The sequence below is a fragment of the Lissotriton helveticus genome, chromosome 10, assembly GCF_964261635.1.
Source record: "Lissotriton helveticus chromosome 10, aLisHel1.1, whole genome shotgun sequence".
NCBI lineage: Eukaryota > Metazoa > Chordata > Amphibia > Caudata > Salamandridae > Lissotriton > Lissotriton helveticus.
Window position 1 is genome coordinate 390,834,069 of NC_136071.1, and position 16,997 is coordinate 390,851,065.

Genomic DNA, 16,997 nt, shown 5'->3' on the forward strand with positions numbered 1-16,997 from the left:
TGTTCTATTCTTTCATGGGTTCCTGTTCTCGGATCTGTATTGCCCTTTCGATGGCTTCCGTTTATTTTTGCTAACGCTGCCAGCCTCCGGGTTGAAGGTACTGAAGCTGTGTACGTAAATATAGGCCCTATGCATCTTTCCTAGCCGCCGGCCCCTGTGGTTGTAGGCGAATGGCTGTGTATATGTGTTGGTAGGCCTTCTAAAATGAATAAAAGATCTGTTCCTTAAAAAAATTGTGCTGGAAATACACTACCCTTAGGCGGGATCATCTCTATGTCACTTTCATTGATTTGAGGGTGGCATTTGATCTGGTCCTGAGGAAAGAGCTATAGAGTCTTATGATCTCATAGGTTAACTGCTTCAGAAGATGAGACTCATACACACTGACACATAGGCCAGAGTGAGGTGGAACGGGGGGGGGGGGTTCTTACAACCCAGATCCCCATAAAGCGTGGCGTCAGACAGGGATGTGTGCTGGCTCCCACTCTGTTTAGCCTCTACATCAATGGAGCATTAGATTATTTAGCACAAAGCAATAATGATGCACCCAAATTAATTGGACTTCCCATCCCAATTTTAATGTTTGCAGCCAACACTTTTCTCATATCAAGAACCTCGATGGTTCAGCAAATCGGAGTTGGATTCCTTTGCAGCCTTCTGTGCAAGTCGGGCCTGGAAATAAATCTCTCTAAATATAAATATATGGTGCTAAACCCGCACAAATCATTTTGGGGTAAAATGGCTATTGGGGTTGTTTCCATTGAGCAGGTAAAATATTTTGATTGCCAAAGTATAAGGACGACTGACAACCTGACTTGGGCCCCCAAGTAGAAAAAAGTAGAACCATCCTTTAACAAAGGGCCTCAGCTATTGGTAGAACGTAGAAGACCTCTTTAAAAGATCTATTTCTATTTCATCAGCTCTTAGTGTGTACAAAACAACAGCGGTGGTAGCAGTGACATATGGCGCTGAGCTATGGGGGTACACTTATTGCCAAGCGCTCTCGTTATCTAAAAATAAATCCATCAGGTCTTTGCTAAATGCCTACAAGCACCCCACTTATACTGCTTAAGTTTAATATGGCTCTTAAGCAAATTCCCTAAAACCTTTACTTGGCGTACGCTTGTGGACTTCAGATGACCTGAAATCTTACAGGAATGCTTTGTCAGAACTGATTTCCCAGGATCCCCATGCACACATCCTATGGCTTAGATATGGTCAGAATGGGAAACAGCCACTACAACGCGGGCATCACATCACAATACCCTTACAACGCAGTCGTTACAACAACTGTTTTGTTACCATGCAATGCCATTACTATGCAAGTCATTTGATCGACTTACAGTAGAAAGCCTGCTAACATTAGAAATAGTATAGTTTACTACTCCAACACCTTCCCTACTATTACGCAGGCTGGAGTTGGAATAGTAAATTATACATTTCTAATGTCAGCACGCCATCTACTGCAAGTCGATGTAATGACTTGCGTAGTAATAGCTTTGCTTGGTAACAACGCGTCGTTGTAACAACAGCGTTATGGCACACGTTGTGATGACTCACGTTGTAACAAGTGATATTCGTTAATAATGTGTGCAAGAAGATCAAATAGAGGAGATATGGGACTCTCCACTGAGGATCATGAAGGGTGTTACCCAGGTATTCAAATTAGCTTATTGGGATTCTGTGTTAATGCAGATTTGTAATAACCAGGCTGTGGATAGTTTAACGGGCCAATTCCTTAATCATAAGTGCTCCCCTTATTACGAACAGTATCTGGACAGAATCCATCCTCCCAAGGCAAAGCACCTAAACGTAAAATTTAGCATGGGCACTTTGAATTCTGTTACAGTAAAATGGGGAAAAGTAGGCCAGCAAACTAATGATTGCCCACATTGTCCATTGCAAAATGAGACAGAAACATGTTTCCATTTCTTCTGCTTTAAATGTAGAAGCCCTTGTATGAAATGGATTTTCCTGTTATATAAGCTGCTTGGGGTCCGAAACTAACAGGATACATTTAGAATTCTGAAAAGTAACACAAGTGGACTGATTGTGTTTGCTTTATCTCCATTCTTGTTGTGGGCATGGAAACTGAGTGTGAAGGTTCTCCCTACTTAGCCTTATTTAGCAAATTAGCTCTTTACAAAATGGCATTTGGACTGGCTTAGATGTAAATGAGCAGAGATTAATGTAATTTATATGATTATAGCTCTTGGGGGGAAGATTGTTTTATGTCTTTGTTGCTTTTTTGACAATGTATAAGTACTTTATCTGCTATTTTATTCTGTATTTTATTCTACCATCTTTGACTTGCTGATGAATATGTTTGTGGTCATTTTATTTATGTATTTATTGCTACTTGTGATGTTTACTTTTATGGAATTTTAGCAAAACTAATGATATATACTACTATTGAACATATGACTATAAGAAAGCACAGTTAAAGAGAAGTTATAGTTAGAAAACGAAACCCGAAAACAACACTAAAATTCATCAGTTATATTAAATATACTAACCATAACTGGCGCCCCATCATGCACAGCTTATGACTTAACATAACATCACTCATGACATTTAATATGATAACACTAATCTATGAGGACAACAGCATCAATACTCGGCTCATTTATATTTCTGACAAATACTTAATAGGTATATTAAGATTTACTTTTTCACCGAAAAAACTTTGATAACTAATGATATGCTATTTGTAGAACTATCAATCCAATTAATTTACACCATGTAATAGTAGCTAAAACACTACTACAGAAACGTACCTATTTCAAACATTAACCCAGTCTAATCCAACTAAAAAACCCTTGGTTTAAAACACAGGCATCAATATTGAGACAGACTGCATCTATCACAAACCACTATAAAAGTGCCAACATTGACAAAGACACTCACTATGTCTCTACCACACATGCACCATCATCACCTGAAAATCACCATGATATACAAGCTGCTGTAAAAATTAAAACACTCAGTGGTATACTGCAACACACATTCCATGACTTAGAAACACTCCTATGTAATATAAACATTCCATCAGTATCATAGGACCACACAGCTACTGATAAATACAAATAAAAAGAAACCCATACAGACTGACAAGGACACACATGAACAAATATACCGTTATAGATTATCGCCAAATAAAATACAATAGCACCTACCTCACCACACAGACATAAAAGTAACGTCCCAGATCCCTGCCTCGTTATATAATCTCACACAATGCAGAAATACCTAAATAATCAGTAAAAACATTCAAATACTCTCACAGAACAAGAAAGCCATTAATGTTGCAAAATAACATACATAAATCAATAAAAATATATTTAGTACTTTCAAAAAATGCTTTAACTCATTTGGAAAAAATACTCATAAAATAAATCTCCAAAGTCATTATTCACATTAGAAAAACCAAAACTAATGTAAAAAGCGGGGCCAGTGAATATATTTATCAATGAGGTCATCAAGGATGTAATTTGAGATATCATCAGGGATGTCATCATTGATGTCATATAGCATGTCATGAGTAATGTTGTTTGTGAGGTCGTAAGCAGCACATGACAGGGGAGCAAGTTATGGTAAGTATACCTAACAATATTTGGACAATTTTAGAGTTTTTTTTTATGCTTAGGTTTGTAATCAAGCCTTCACTCTAACCGTGGTTTTTCAGTAAATATGTAAGGTTTTTATTTTAGACACATGTCAAGATCTTATAACCAAAGCTAACCATAACACCACTTCAACCTTTGTTTTTTCAGTAGAAGTTGTTATTTAATCATACAATACATCCAACTATTCCTTTCACTTAACATGCCAATTACAGTCAATCCCAGCTGTGCATGGCCTTTGTCCATGTGCAGGGATGACTTCCCCCAAGGCCAGCCCTTGAACAAGCACCTTTCTTTGGCTATGCGCAGTGGAGTTTGGACACAAGCCCAGGCCTAGACAGCCTTTGCCACATGCACCAGGTGTTGGCCTCGGGGAATGGCATTTTGTCAGGCATTGTGCCCCGTCTTCTGAGGGCCACCAAGCCCAGCACACTGCCCTAATGGTGTCTCAATTTAGTGGCAGTCTATGTATTTACATATGACCTATGGCACAGCAATCTATTAACTGATTTTGAGTGCATCTGTTGCGTTTCCTCTCACTTAGAACCTAATAATTCTATTCAGAAGATGACTATGGACAGCAGGCACCAGGAAACACTTCATTTGATTCTGCTTCAGGTAATGGCCTGAGGAGTGCTTATCAGCTTAGCGATAGATGCAGATTAGTAGGTGGGGGCCCTTCACAGAAGATCTGAACCAGTATAGTGATCAGTGGGACTTCTGTTCGTTGTGCTATACATTTCTTGTTGAATATTTGTACTGATGAGTGTCCACAAACTTAGTGGCCAAAGCAGATTAGCAGGCTGGGGCCTTTACAGCATAGCTCGACTAGTATAATTATAATTTGGGTTTCTTTTCTGTTATGGAAGAAATTTATCAACAAGCACTTGTTCATCCTAAATAGGGATGTCGGCTGACCAGTGGAGGGGAAAGTAACAGGGCCTCTAAACAGCATGACTAGATTAATAGTTCAAGGCATTTTAAGAAGAGCAAATGTTCCTGGATACTTCTCATGAAGAGTGCCAAATAATTCCAGAGGGTAGGAGCTACCTAAGACAATTAGTGTTCCCTCAGACTTTGAAAGATGAAGTGTGCAATTGCCAAGAGCTCCAGCTTGGCAGAGCAGAGGGAATGAGAAGGAAAATATGGCATTATGCGGTTAAGAAACCTGTGCACCATACCAAAACGTAGGACCCTGCAAATTCTTTAACAAAATATGAGAACCTCACACACAAATACAATTTACAGCATTGAAATGCTTTTTAAGTGTCCAGTTTACTCTTCAGCTTGTCCAGATACTATGTATTAACATAGTCAATTCTGGAACACATGTTGGCTTGCACCACTGCCCTTCTGCTTTCACCATTATGGCAGGACATACATTTCCTAGCTACATAGAAGGGTGAGTACACGCGACTGTCTTCCACAAGCCAATTCTCGACTTTCATGTTGTCAGCAGAGAAACATGCCCGTTTTTCAGAAATGATCTGTGTCATGGATTAAAACGTGGCACTTGAACACCATGGAAACATTGTCTGCCTCTGTCCATAACGCATCACAACGGCAAAGCATGAAAAATACATGCACTGTTCAGAACTTTTATTGGTAGCAAAACGCATGGACATTGCCTTGCTTTAGTATTAATCTGATATACAGTGAACAGCAAAATGATATGATTCTCACTATTAGTCACCATTGATCATGTGGAATGGTGTATAATACGAATGTCAACTCACTGTATTTCACTTGCTGCAATATGGACACTTGTGTCTTCTTATCCTTCCCTTGGGCATATTTGATTTGAATCCACACAAAGCTGACTCTAACCCAAGAAAGAGTGCACTGGTGAACAGTGTGATTTTTTTCTTTCTCCCTCTTTACCCGCAACCTCTTTCCTTTTTTCTCTTTTTTTATTCTTGCTCTTCTTCATGACCTGTTCTCTCACCTATACCTTGTAAAACAAATGTAAAACTGAAAACAATTGGTACAAAAAGGACAAGTGCCTATAACTAACTGGTAATAATGGATTGAGCTTCGCTTTTTAGGAGGTGTACAACAATCACCTCCTTCAGCTTGGAGAGGAACCATCCCCTGAATGCCGGCCTGATAACAATTTCAGAACACTAGGGGAACAGCAGCCTTGAAAAAAGGTGCTAACAAATCTTAAGGGACAAGAGCTGAGAGGAGAGCCAGGTTTCAACTGTGCAATGTTGTCTTCCACTTGGGAAGCCACCACTGCATAATCTAAAACTATGCAAAGTGTGGGCCAGCTGCTGATGTGGTTGCGAGGGCTGCCACTGCCAATAGTCCAGACCCCACGAGTAGCCTCTAAACTTTCTGTACTGCTTCTGGCACAGGTGAGCCAGTGATGGTAAACCTAGAAAGCAGGCTAAATAGCAGCTGTCTCTGAAGGGCTCTTTGCCGATTCTGCCTTTTTCCCCAAAGAGCCTGGATTCATAGAAAGGCATGCAGATTAAAGACGCTTTAACTTTGCCAGCAAACCCAGTGACACACATCAAGGCATGGCGCTGATCACTGGTATCCATGGCGCATGGCCAACACGGTCTATTATGTCAAGGTCGACTTGTAATATGTTTGGCACAGTCTTGTATATCCTGAACTGTCTGGACACAGGCTACTCTGAATTAGTCAGATCTCGCTTACCATGTTCCAAAGAGCACGTTTAATCAGCCTAATAGGCAGATCACACTCAGTGGCATAGGGCCAAATGGGAAGATGAAAACAGTGCTTTGCTGAATGCGTTAATGTGCTTTAACTCCCTATATGGCAGTACAGAAACAAATGCGTTTGGATTGGCCTTGCTCATGGACACAACAACCATTAAGCTTTCCGGAGTTGGATGTTGGGTGGGAAAGAACTCATCACCTGGGTCTGGCCTATGTCTTCTTCCCGCTGGGCAATGACTGGAGGAGCTGAGTATTGCTATGTCTAAGTCTCCATTATGATGTCTGTAAGAGCTACCCTGAACAACAGCATAGGCCACGGCGTGGCAGTTACATACAATAAGATTTCCATCAACAAATTACCCTTTGTTTCTTTTGTATGCAATTGTAAATCAAGACCTGCTGCTGCCTTGCAGAAAGCCACTGCAAAGAAGGCACCTTGTTCTTTATTTGAAACTGGTGGAGATTTTCACTCAGTCTCACAAAAGTACCCAACCGACTAGGGAAGAGGTGTGGCACCGCGGCCAGGGCCACTGACGCTGGAATCTGGGGCTCACGGTTCGATCACCGGCGGCAGGTCAGCCCAGCACCATGTGACTCTGGGCAATAGCTTGCTTAATCTTCCCGATGGCCCCTAGCGCCGGGATGCCTTCGGGTAGCTGTTAGCCCTTTACAAATACTGGATTTACAAATAATGGATTTACATTAAATAGGTCAAGGTACAATCCAGCATCAGCATAGTGAGGCGGGAGCAAGCTGTCCATCTCCTCCTCCTCAACATCATCATGTGGTATGTTCTGAAACCCTTAATCTGTGTCCGAATTGAAGTTGAACAGTGCCTCTAGCCAACCAAAGAACTGGTATTGAGGGAAGGGCTGGGGATCACTTTTCAAAGGAGGTGCTGCACTTTGGTGATCTCCTAATGCAACATGGGTCTGGTGTATCTTGATGTCGCTCTGGATCAGGAATCTGTTTCAGGAGAAGATGCAGTACAGGGTCCACTGGAGTAGGTAGTTAGTGCCAGCGCAGCAGAATGGCACTACCGGCCAGAGTGGAGCTAAGGGACAGTGACAGCAGAGGACCTGAAGGAGGCTCGGCATGTCATAAGTGGCCGGTATGGAACTACCGGCCAGTGCAAGCAAAGACGGAGAGGAACCAGTAGAAATGTGCCTGGCGGCTTCTGCGTCTCTGTGGGGAGACTGTATCAACTTGAAGATTTGCAGCATGGCCTTTTAAAGGCCTCTGTGTGTTGATAGGTTGACAATGGCCCGGGAAACTCTGGCACGCCAGCCTCAGGATCGGCTCAGAGTTAGAGGACACCAGCAGTATCGAGCCTTAGGAATGCTGAATTGGCAGATTCTCATCTGACCTTGCATGGAGAGGAGAGGACAAATCATGCTTGGTCTTCTTGCACTTGTGGTGTGGCTTGGATTTGGACTTGGTTTGAGATTTGGAGTAGGAACGCCCCTGCAATTTGTAGTGGGGTTAGGAGTTGTTTTAATAGTGACCTCCATCTGTGTTCCACAATGTAGAGTTCTGTTTCCTGCTCTCTGACCGCCTTTGGATGAATCATGGGGACTTGTTGCATGACTTTGAAATGTGACTAGAACTGAGGCATCATAAGCAAAGAATAGGTTGATCTCAGATCCACATAAGCGCTCAGCAGTCACAGCCCAACGTGAAGTCATCTAGGGGGAGGATATATTCCTTATGACACTGTTTTCGATGAATTTTGGTGTCTGTACAACTTAAAAGATGGGAGCAGAGCTTGGGATCTGCGTCGAAGAGTGTTAAAAGAAAGGAACTGACATAATATTTAAAAATCCAGATCCAATCTGTCTCCTGATATTATTCTAAAGACGAGGAATCTGCTGTTAGAAATAGTCATCAGAAAAGACCAACAGACTGAGCTTTTCCATCTATGCCTCCAGACTTTGGAAAAAGCTAGCACTAGATCTCAGGCGTGCAAAAACACAGCAACAGTCCAGAAAATATCAAAAAACGTATTTGTTCCCGTGTATATCTCTGTACAGTAATTCCAATGAATAAACAACAATTCCATATATAAACACTTTCGTCCATCCCCTATCTTAGACCCTTGCCCACCCTGTATAAGAATCTATTCAATATCAGTATCTTGCAGTTATATGTGCTTTGCATTAAGTATCAGTATCTATGTATTGATGAAGCTTCTCGCTGAAATCACACATAATATATAATTGTGTAACCCATTGGTTTTAAATATGTTGGTGGCACAATTTTTCACTGCTTTTGGAAGCTAAAATGAAAAAGAAAATAGAGCCCAACAAAGAGCTGGAACTACACATGCTAGAAAATTAAATTCTCTTAAAAAAGGAAATAACAAAATGCAATTAAGGTTAACGCAATGAAAGAAGTTACTGAGCATTTATCTCTCTTGGTAAAGAGAAAAAAAAATTATGATGAGGCAAGTTCCAGCTAGGTGTGTAAGACAAGGCACAGAAGGCAGGAACAGTATGATACTTTTCAGCGCTTCAGACAAAATAGCATTTTGCTGTTTATAGAGCTACAATATCCACCCAAAAATTTGATTTTCAGGGCTTCTGTAGTAAGTATGTGTTGCTATTGCCTTACCGGACCATATGGAAGTGTCAATGTAGTCAGAAAAGGTAGATGCTGTAGTTAAGTGTTCAGAAATGATACACTGCACGCAACGAGAACAAAAACCCGATGAAAAGTGTCAGCACAAAAACATGTGGGGAAATTACAAGCAAGGTATATAAAGAGTGTAGAGGCAAGTGAAAGCGGCATGTAAACTAAGTTTCTTTCTTAAATGTACTGAGCTCTTTAAGTAGTATCTGTTGCTCATCACAAGATAGCAAAGTTCTAAACACTGGACTTAAAGACCAGTAATGTATTTGCTACCTTTTGCAGTGCCACTCCCAATGCAGGGAAATAAGAGGGTGCAGGACATTTTTCTATTGAACAGATGGCACTACCAACATGAAACACGATTTGAAAGGGAAGTACTGTCAATTACAATGATATAACTTAGAATAATCTCTCTGGCACAAGATCACAAGGACATGTTAGTTACCTGTAATACGAAGTCTTCAACACTGCCATTTTGCTATTCAGAACAGACTTTTTAAAGTCTGCTCTGTTTGTTTAAAACGCATAGGTGTTCTGGAGAGGTAAACCAACTAAACTAAACTTGCATGGTAAATTGAGAAGGCTATATCGGCTGGAAAACTACTAGTGTAATTATGTAACATTTTATATTTTCCAGCACGGTAACCTTCTCAGCTCTTCCATCTAAAATGGGAACAGAAAGCAGCACGCACGAGAAGAGACTTTAACAAGAGCCCTATTCCACCACCTACGTGGATATAAGCATCGGTAAAGGTTGCAGTATTTGTATATAAAAACTCAGATAGCTGGCACACCTATCCCGGCAGCAGAAAGCTACCAAATATTACACCTTGCAGGATAATCCCTGGGGTGGCTTGTCCAAGATAGTTTGTCTTTGAGTTTAAAAAAAGAAACTTTAGGCCGTTTGCCCAGTGACTCTTGCTATGTAAGCCTCAAAGGTTTACCTCAAGATCATGATGTCCTCAAGTTAATAGCTGCGAACACAGACCGCCGGGATCTGCAGAGACTGTTCAGCAGGTGGAACGGGAAACTGGAAATTAAATACGTTGAATAATCCGAAATCCATCTCCCTAGAAAACCAGAAGTCCTAATGTATTTCACTAGCTGTACCTGTGAAATCAACTCAATTTAGAAAAGCTGTCTTGCAATTAAGAAATGCTTATTCTCTTTTATCCGGGACTTCATTCAAAACAAGCAGCACACATCTAACTGGAGGTAAAGGTTACTGCAAAAAGTCTACATACTTTTCTACTGCAGGAATCTTGAAGAATGAAATCCGTGAGCGAGCTTCATGATAAAATATAAAACTCTAGATGAAGATGAATCTTCAGGGGAACGCAAAGAAGGGCAGATTTGGTCAAAGGCAACAAAAAGTAGCAACTAATTTAACCGGCTCAAAGTAAACACAGACATATAGGAACAATTGCTAATCGTTGTGACGCTCAAAGACTGAACTTGAGTGTTGATGACAGCTGACTTATACGAATGATTTCTTCTATTTAGTACAATAGTTTTAAACTTGTACTCGAAAACGGACTCCTAATTGAGAAGGCCTATTTGGGAAACCATGCCATTCAGACGCATCTTCATAAATTCTTAGAAAACTTGATGAATTTTGGTTAACCAGGTCTGTAATGACTGCGTAAATAATTTTTTTGCATGTTAATGTTGATACATTCAAATATGCATAAGAATTAAAAAGTTAACAAGAATGGGATACTATATTGCTTAATTTGAAGATGCACTTTGAGCACAATATAGCTCGTTGTAAGCTGTGTATCTTTGCATTTAAAGACAATGTGTTAGTCATGGCCGATTAGTTTGATATTTCGCATAGAGGCTTTCAGGAATAGGTGTTGCCATCTGAAAGGCAATCTCCAAAGCATGTAGATGAGGAGACCAGAACGCACAGAAGGGTCACCGTTTTTTAATCAAGCAAAATATTCACTTTCACACACATCCACAGAGGAGGCCTCCCATTCACACCCAAACTTCAATGAGACTTTCACACTCAGTTCTTTTCTCAGACTCAACTTCCCAGTTCCTTTCTAGTCTCACACTTGATCTTCCGATTAATGTGCCTTTATTACTGCCATTCATCTACCCTATGTCTGTGACCTGCGATCCTATGGTTCACAAGGTGTCCCACAGGAAAATAAAAAATAATCCAGACTCCATGCGAGAATCATTGGTAGCGTCTATCATATTACTCATTACCGTCTCTCTGAGACTCCTCTGGCTGTGTATTCAACCCACAACTTGTTACATCTCATTTCATGAGATAAGACTTATTTATCTTCAACAGATGTGATCTCACCAACTTCGTTCTCCCTCGTAAATCAGTCGACAATCCCTCATTTTTTGTCCCCTTCAATATTGGTATGCTAATGTCGCCTCCTAGTTTCTCTCCTTAATTCATTATCAGTGTTGTAAGGCAAAGTGTGCACAAGTGTCACATTAAACTACTTACTGTGAAGATGTTGGAGCGACGCTTGGACTGCTTGCGGATGGGTGTTGGGGTGCTAGAAGCAGCAATGGTCTCAATCCTCAGCTCTCTCTGGCTCATACTTGGAGTAGATGGAACAGAAGAGGAATAATCGCTAAAGCCACCTGTACCATTTGTGGACTGTAATGTAAAAGACAACAGAAAACATTTGTAATGGAATTATCAATAATATAAAGAAAAGGCTCAGCAAAACCTTTACAACAAGCACATTTGGATAAAAGTCCCTGACAACAAGAGTGATGCAATCTTCAACAACGCAAGTTTCAAATTACAATTACATGATCCAAGTAACTCTGTGCAGTGACCTGCATCAGTAATTAACTTTTTTGTACCCAGTGGGATGACTCTGTGGCTTCCTCTGACAAAAAATAAGGGGTAGCCTCTTACTATAGCTATCCTTATATTCATACAACCCAAACTATTTTAGTGGCCGAATTCTAACAAATGAAAAGAGTCTAGAATATAAAAAGATACCACCTTCAGCTACTTTGGTTACGCTGATTCAGTTGTTTATCATACGTTCCTTGCAGACTCTGCATTTTTAAAGTAGCCTAAACACAGGCCTTGACCCCATATATAAACTCATTTCTCAGCATTTGCTAACCCTGTAGTCATCACAAATCTGACTTTCCACCTTAAAAGCGTTGATAAAAGTCATACCAGGTGAAAACAGCTCTTGAATTTGTCAGGGGGTGATCTGGAAAATAATAACCAAGAGGTTTCTTTTCGTTCAGTTTGTCAAACACTCTTCCACCATAGAAGGATGCGGCAGGAAGATGTTTTGCAATTGTAGAGGTTACTAAAAATTAGATATTTACTTCTACATTGTGACTTTACCATTCACAATGTCCTTCGAGAGCACTGTTTACAGCAAGTCCTGCAACAATGCCTGTAACTTCTACAGCCTATTTAGCGATCTAACTACTAAAGACAAACTCTGGAGGGTTGGCTGCATCACACCATATTTATTTCAACGCCTGTTAGACCTGACAGCCTTAGAGTTGTTTACCTCTTAACTTTTTGCCTTCTCCCCTCCAATTTTTCTGACCTCATTTTGCTGGCTTTAGGACTCTGTGCACTTTACCACTGCTAACGTGCTTGTGCTCTCTCCCCTAAATATGGAAATAGTGGCTCATTCCCAATTGGCATTTTTAATTTACTTATAAGCCCCTAGTAAAGTGCACTACATGTGCCCAGGGCCTGTAAATTAAATGCTACTACTGGGCATGAAGCACTGATTGTGCCACCCACTTAAGTAGTCCTTTAAGCATGGCCCAGGCCTGCTATTGGGCAGCACTGTGCAGTTTGCACTGCCATTTCGAACTGGCAAGATAAACCTCCTGTCAGACCCAAACCTTCCCTTTATATACATATAAATCACCCCTAAGGTAGGCCCTGGATAACCCAGAGGGCAGGGTGAAATGTATTTAAAAGGCAGGGCATCTAGTTTTAAGTTTTACATGTCCTGGTAGTGAAAAATGTTCAAAATTGTTTTTCACTATGACAAGGCCTATCTCTCCCGTAGGATAATATTGTGATAAGCACAAGAGATTGTCTGTCTCCTGCATTATTAGGTACGTCAGAAGACCCACTGACCTTGCTTGCTGAGAAAATCAGCAAGGAAAGTCAGTCCTTCCAGTTCGCTTAAGAACAGCTAAAATCATTGTGATATGAAACGTCTTTCTTAAATTATATTTTTATTGGTTTTTATTCACTAGTATATCATAAAGGACTAGCCAGTTACATGTGTCTTAATATTCCCTACGGGTCTCCTGTTTGCAATACCTGTTTACAAGTTCCAATTACTTGACGTCTAAAATTAATTAGTGAAAGATAAAGTACCTTAATTCATAAAAATGATTACAATTGACAACTTTTTCCAAACATAAACAAACAATTACTAATGGTGTTATATATCATATTGTAATCTGAATATCTGAATATTTCATGCTTGCATGCTCATCTTTAATCACCATTGAGCTCCGTCTTAGAAGAACATAGGACTAGAGTGCTTTCCCCTGCCAACCTCAACTCCTTCCTAGGACTATTTTTTTGTTCCAAAAGCAGTGACCAAATCTGCCCATTTCTCAGCAATGGATGTTTTGTGCACTCCTCAGTGTTCTTGCGTTCTCAAGGCAGTACCCTCTGCCACGGTCCGTTTTTTTAATTTAATTTTTTCAGTGGCTATGCAGGTGGCCATCTGAAGAGGCCAGTGTATCGCTATAGCTCTTCTCACCAATAGATATGTAAATTCTTTATTCGGTTAAAATAAATATAACCATAAAAGATACATAAACATATTGTTAAATCATAGTAAAGTCATAACATGTTTATCACTGTTCAGGATAAAAACCACAGTACCTAATACACAGGATATTTAAAACCTATTCAATTACTATGCACTCAATAACTAAGTCTAAAGGGCAAGGAATGTCCTGCGGGCCTCAATGTACCAACAAGCATTGGAAATGCAATAGGTCTCGCATTAGAAAAGTTGGAGCTATTGGTCTTGTAAATGTAATAATTTTTTAACTTATGTGCAAATGACAGAAGATGCAGGCGGACAAGCTTTTTATCTGTCCGGTCGGTGGAAAAGACACAAATTCTCACTGCTGGCTGGTCTGTGGCCTGCCTTCTGTCACCTCGGTGGCTCGCCCACTCCACGCCGGTATTGATGCCTAGTATTCTGATCGCTTTAATAACTGACATGGAGGCATGAGTGGCATTGCAGGGGAGGCTGATGCCTAGCAAGGGACTACCCCCTCGGAGCCGGTTACTGTGTGCTACCACCGCGCACCTGATCTGCAGGGAAATCACATCTCACCAATAGACGCGAGCCGCTCTAATTGACGGCTCTCAATTGCCATCCACCGGGAATAGGGGAGGGTGTGCCGTTGAGAGCAAGGGTGAGTCGAGAGTGAATTACCAAAGATGTCTTCACCGCTTGCCACCCACCTAAAGTCGATAGTCTTACACTCTAGCTCGAGGTGAACATATATATACGACAAGTGCGTGGACTGCGAAGCGCAGCACACCAACTGGCAGAGCACCTCCTGTGTCCGACTGGAGGGACCGGAGCATCCGCTGCCTCTGACAACCGGCCTAGAAAGCTTAGCTGATTATCAGAAGTAACAAAAGTTCCTCATCGGATCGTCCATTCATTAAGGTGCGTCCATAAGGTTTGGCGGTCAGAGAGCCAACCGCAGAGGGGATTGGCGAACCTGAAAAGAGAGCAGGCTGTTAGGGATCGTGTTAGGAGTGCCAGGAGGGGGAAGGGGAAGAATGAAGGGGGAAAGGGAGGAGTGATGAGTGGAAGTAAAGAAGAGGAATATGGATGAAGGAGAGAAGAAAGAAAGGACTGAGTAGGGGAAGAAAGAGGTGGAAAAGTGGGAGGGGAAGAGAAACGAAGGGACGAAGCACAGACGATTAAAGAGGGGGAATACAGAAGGAAGGGCAGACGGAAGTTAAGAAAAGAGGCCGATTAACGATTAAGGTGAAAAGAAAGAAAGCAAAATGAGCGGATTGTAAGCAGTATGAGTGGATGGGGGAGGTTGAGAAGGGGGGTGGAGGCACTGGGGTGGAGGCGCGTATTAAAACAAGTTAAACAAGTCGGGCGGCACAACAGGGGCAGAAAAAAAAAAACACGGCCGCGAAATGAAAGTAAAAAACGCAGCCGCGAAATGAAAGCCTTTGATGCAGCAAGGGGCGGAGCGGATACCTTTGAAGAGCTGCTGGAGGCACCAAGCTGGGGAACAGATGGCTGGCTTTGATGTGCACGCGCTTTTTATGTCAATGCGCTTGCGCATTGAGCTTGCTTTTCATGGGCACTGCATGGAATCGCCCGACGGTTAAGCTCTGGATAAGCCCCTATATTCTCGCAAGCTCAATGCGCAAGCGCATTGACAGGCGAGACCTAAAAATCCGTCAACGGGAAAGAGAAAAAGGATGAAGTGAATTTTCAGGATGCAATAAACAGTGACACACTACCCAACACCCCCAAAGTAATCTAAAGCGCAGAAACAGTATAAGATACACTAAATACAACTTCAAATTAGGGGCAGGGCCCTCGGATTTTGACATTGCTTAGAAAATAGCCCCCGAACATGAAGAGAAACAGCAATGCTGGTCTGTCTTACTTAAAATCTGCCACTCTAAGGATAGGCACCAAATGTTTTTCCTAGGCAGGGTGTATAAGGTGAAAAACATTACAGCATGTGTAATGGTCTGAGCTGAGATTTAGTCACACTCGCATGGTCCTAAAGTGCCTCGACAGCCCAATCTTTGGGTTAAGCTGATTCAAGGAAGAAAATCTGAACATGGATAAAAGCGGGAGGTGATAAATATTATTAACCTAAGTCAATATATGGATCAATAAAATTAATAGTCTTTATCAAGCAATGAGCAACTGGTTTCTGCATATCCTGCTCTTCCCTGGATATAGAAGGGCGTGATAAAAAATTATGTTTAACCCACAAAGAATCAGCCTTGACAATTTCATCGGGCCCATGAATAAGCTAGAGCGACCCACAGCTATAAGTTCAGACTCAATATATCTCAGCCAGGGGATCGCTTTCAAATTGTCCACGAGAGAGACAATCTCTGATTATCAACCTATTAAGAGTTGTTTCACTCTTATGCCATATCGAAATCCAGCCTAGTAGTGGCCTGAGGTTGATGGTATCTGAGATATAGTTAAAACCTAATTCCTCATACACGGCTGAAAGTATTGCTGTTACTCCAGTTTGACAAAGCCTCATCCACTCCTTTCCAAAATTCAAAAGGCAGCTCAAAGACTTGTTCCTCAAGAGCACTCTCCCAAATGGATAGAGTGCCACTAAAACTCACAAGCGTGCACACTTTGGCACAATGACCCTTTGAAACTAAGACCTCTACCTCACGCCTAGCCCGACTCCTTCCCACTATCCCCCCAGTTCAGAAGGATGCGCGTCTTGAAATACTGTGCTCACTATTACAAGACTATGCAACTTCTCCGCCTCTAGTATCATACAACGTGCAAAGTCTCCTTCTGCAGGATATATGACGGTACAACGCGTACCGTCACAACGCATACCTTTACAACGCGGCCGTGACAACGCAAGTCGTTACCACGACTTGCGTTGGGGGGGCGCGGATTTCGAATAGTTTAATTTACTATTCTAACACCAGTCCCCGTGGACCCTAGGGAAGGTGTTAGGATAGTAAATTAACTATTTTTAGACCTTGAGCGCCCTCCAGCGCAAGTCGTGGTAACGACTTGCGTTGTCACAGCCGCGGTGTAAAGGTACCGCGTTGTGAAAACATCGTTGTAAACGATGTTTACCCCTTCTGCACCTTGAGGCTTCTTATTTGACTACTGCTATAATACCTGTCTGTTTAATACTGCTATAATATGTGTTCTCCTCTTTCCTGAGTGTTGTAAAGTGCTCCAATATTTTCGGGTCTGGCTAGCGCTATATAAAACTCCTAAATAAAGAAATACTCAACTGTTATGAATAGTTCCCTTTTGGTATTTTTGGTTGAGCATATCTGTTCCGTGAAGCATTTGGACTTACC

At 41.5% G+C, this 16,997-nt stretch overlaps 1 protein-coding gene across 1 annotated transcript in view; it reads right to left on the reverse strand.

The window, feature by feature from the left end:
- The window catches only part of AGAP3 (ArfGAP with GTPase domain, ankyrin repeat and PH domain 3), a 2,202,224-nt gene that overhangs the window by 1,568,613 nt on the left and 616,614 nt on the right, over nt 1-16,997 (reverse strand). Inside the window, exon 8 of the mRNA XM_078662817.1 lies at nt 11,409-11,564. Within this exon, the coding sequence (XP_078518943.1) occupies nt 11,409-11,564 (156 nt within the window). The remainder of the gene's footprint in view (nt 1-11,408; nt 11,565-16,997) is intronic.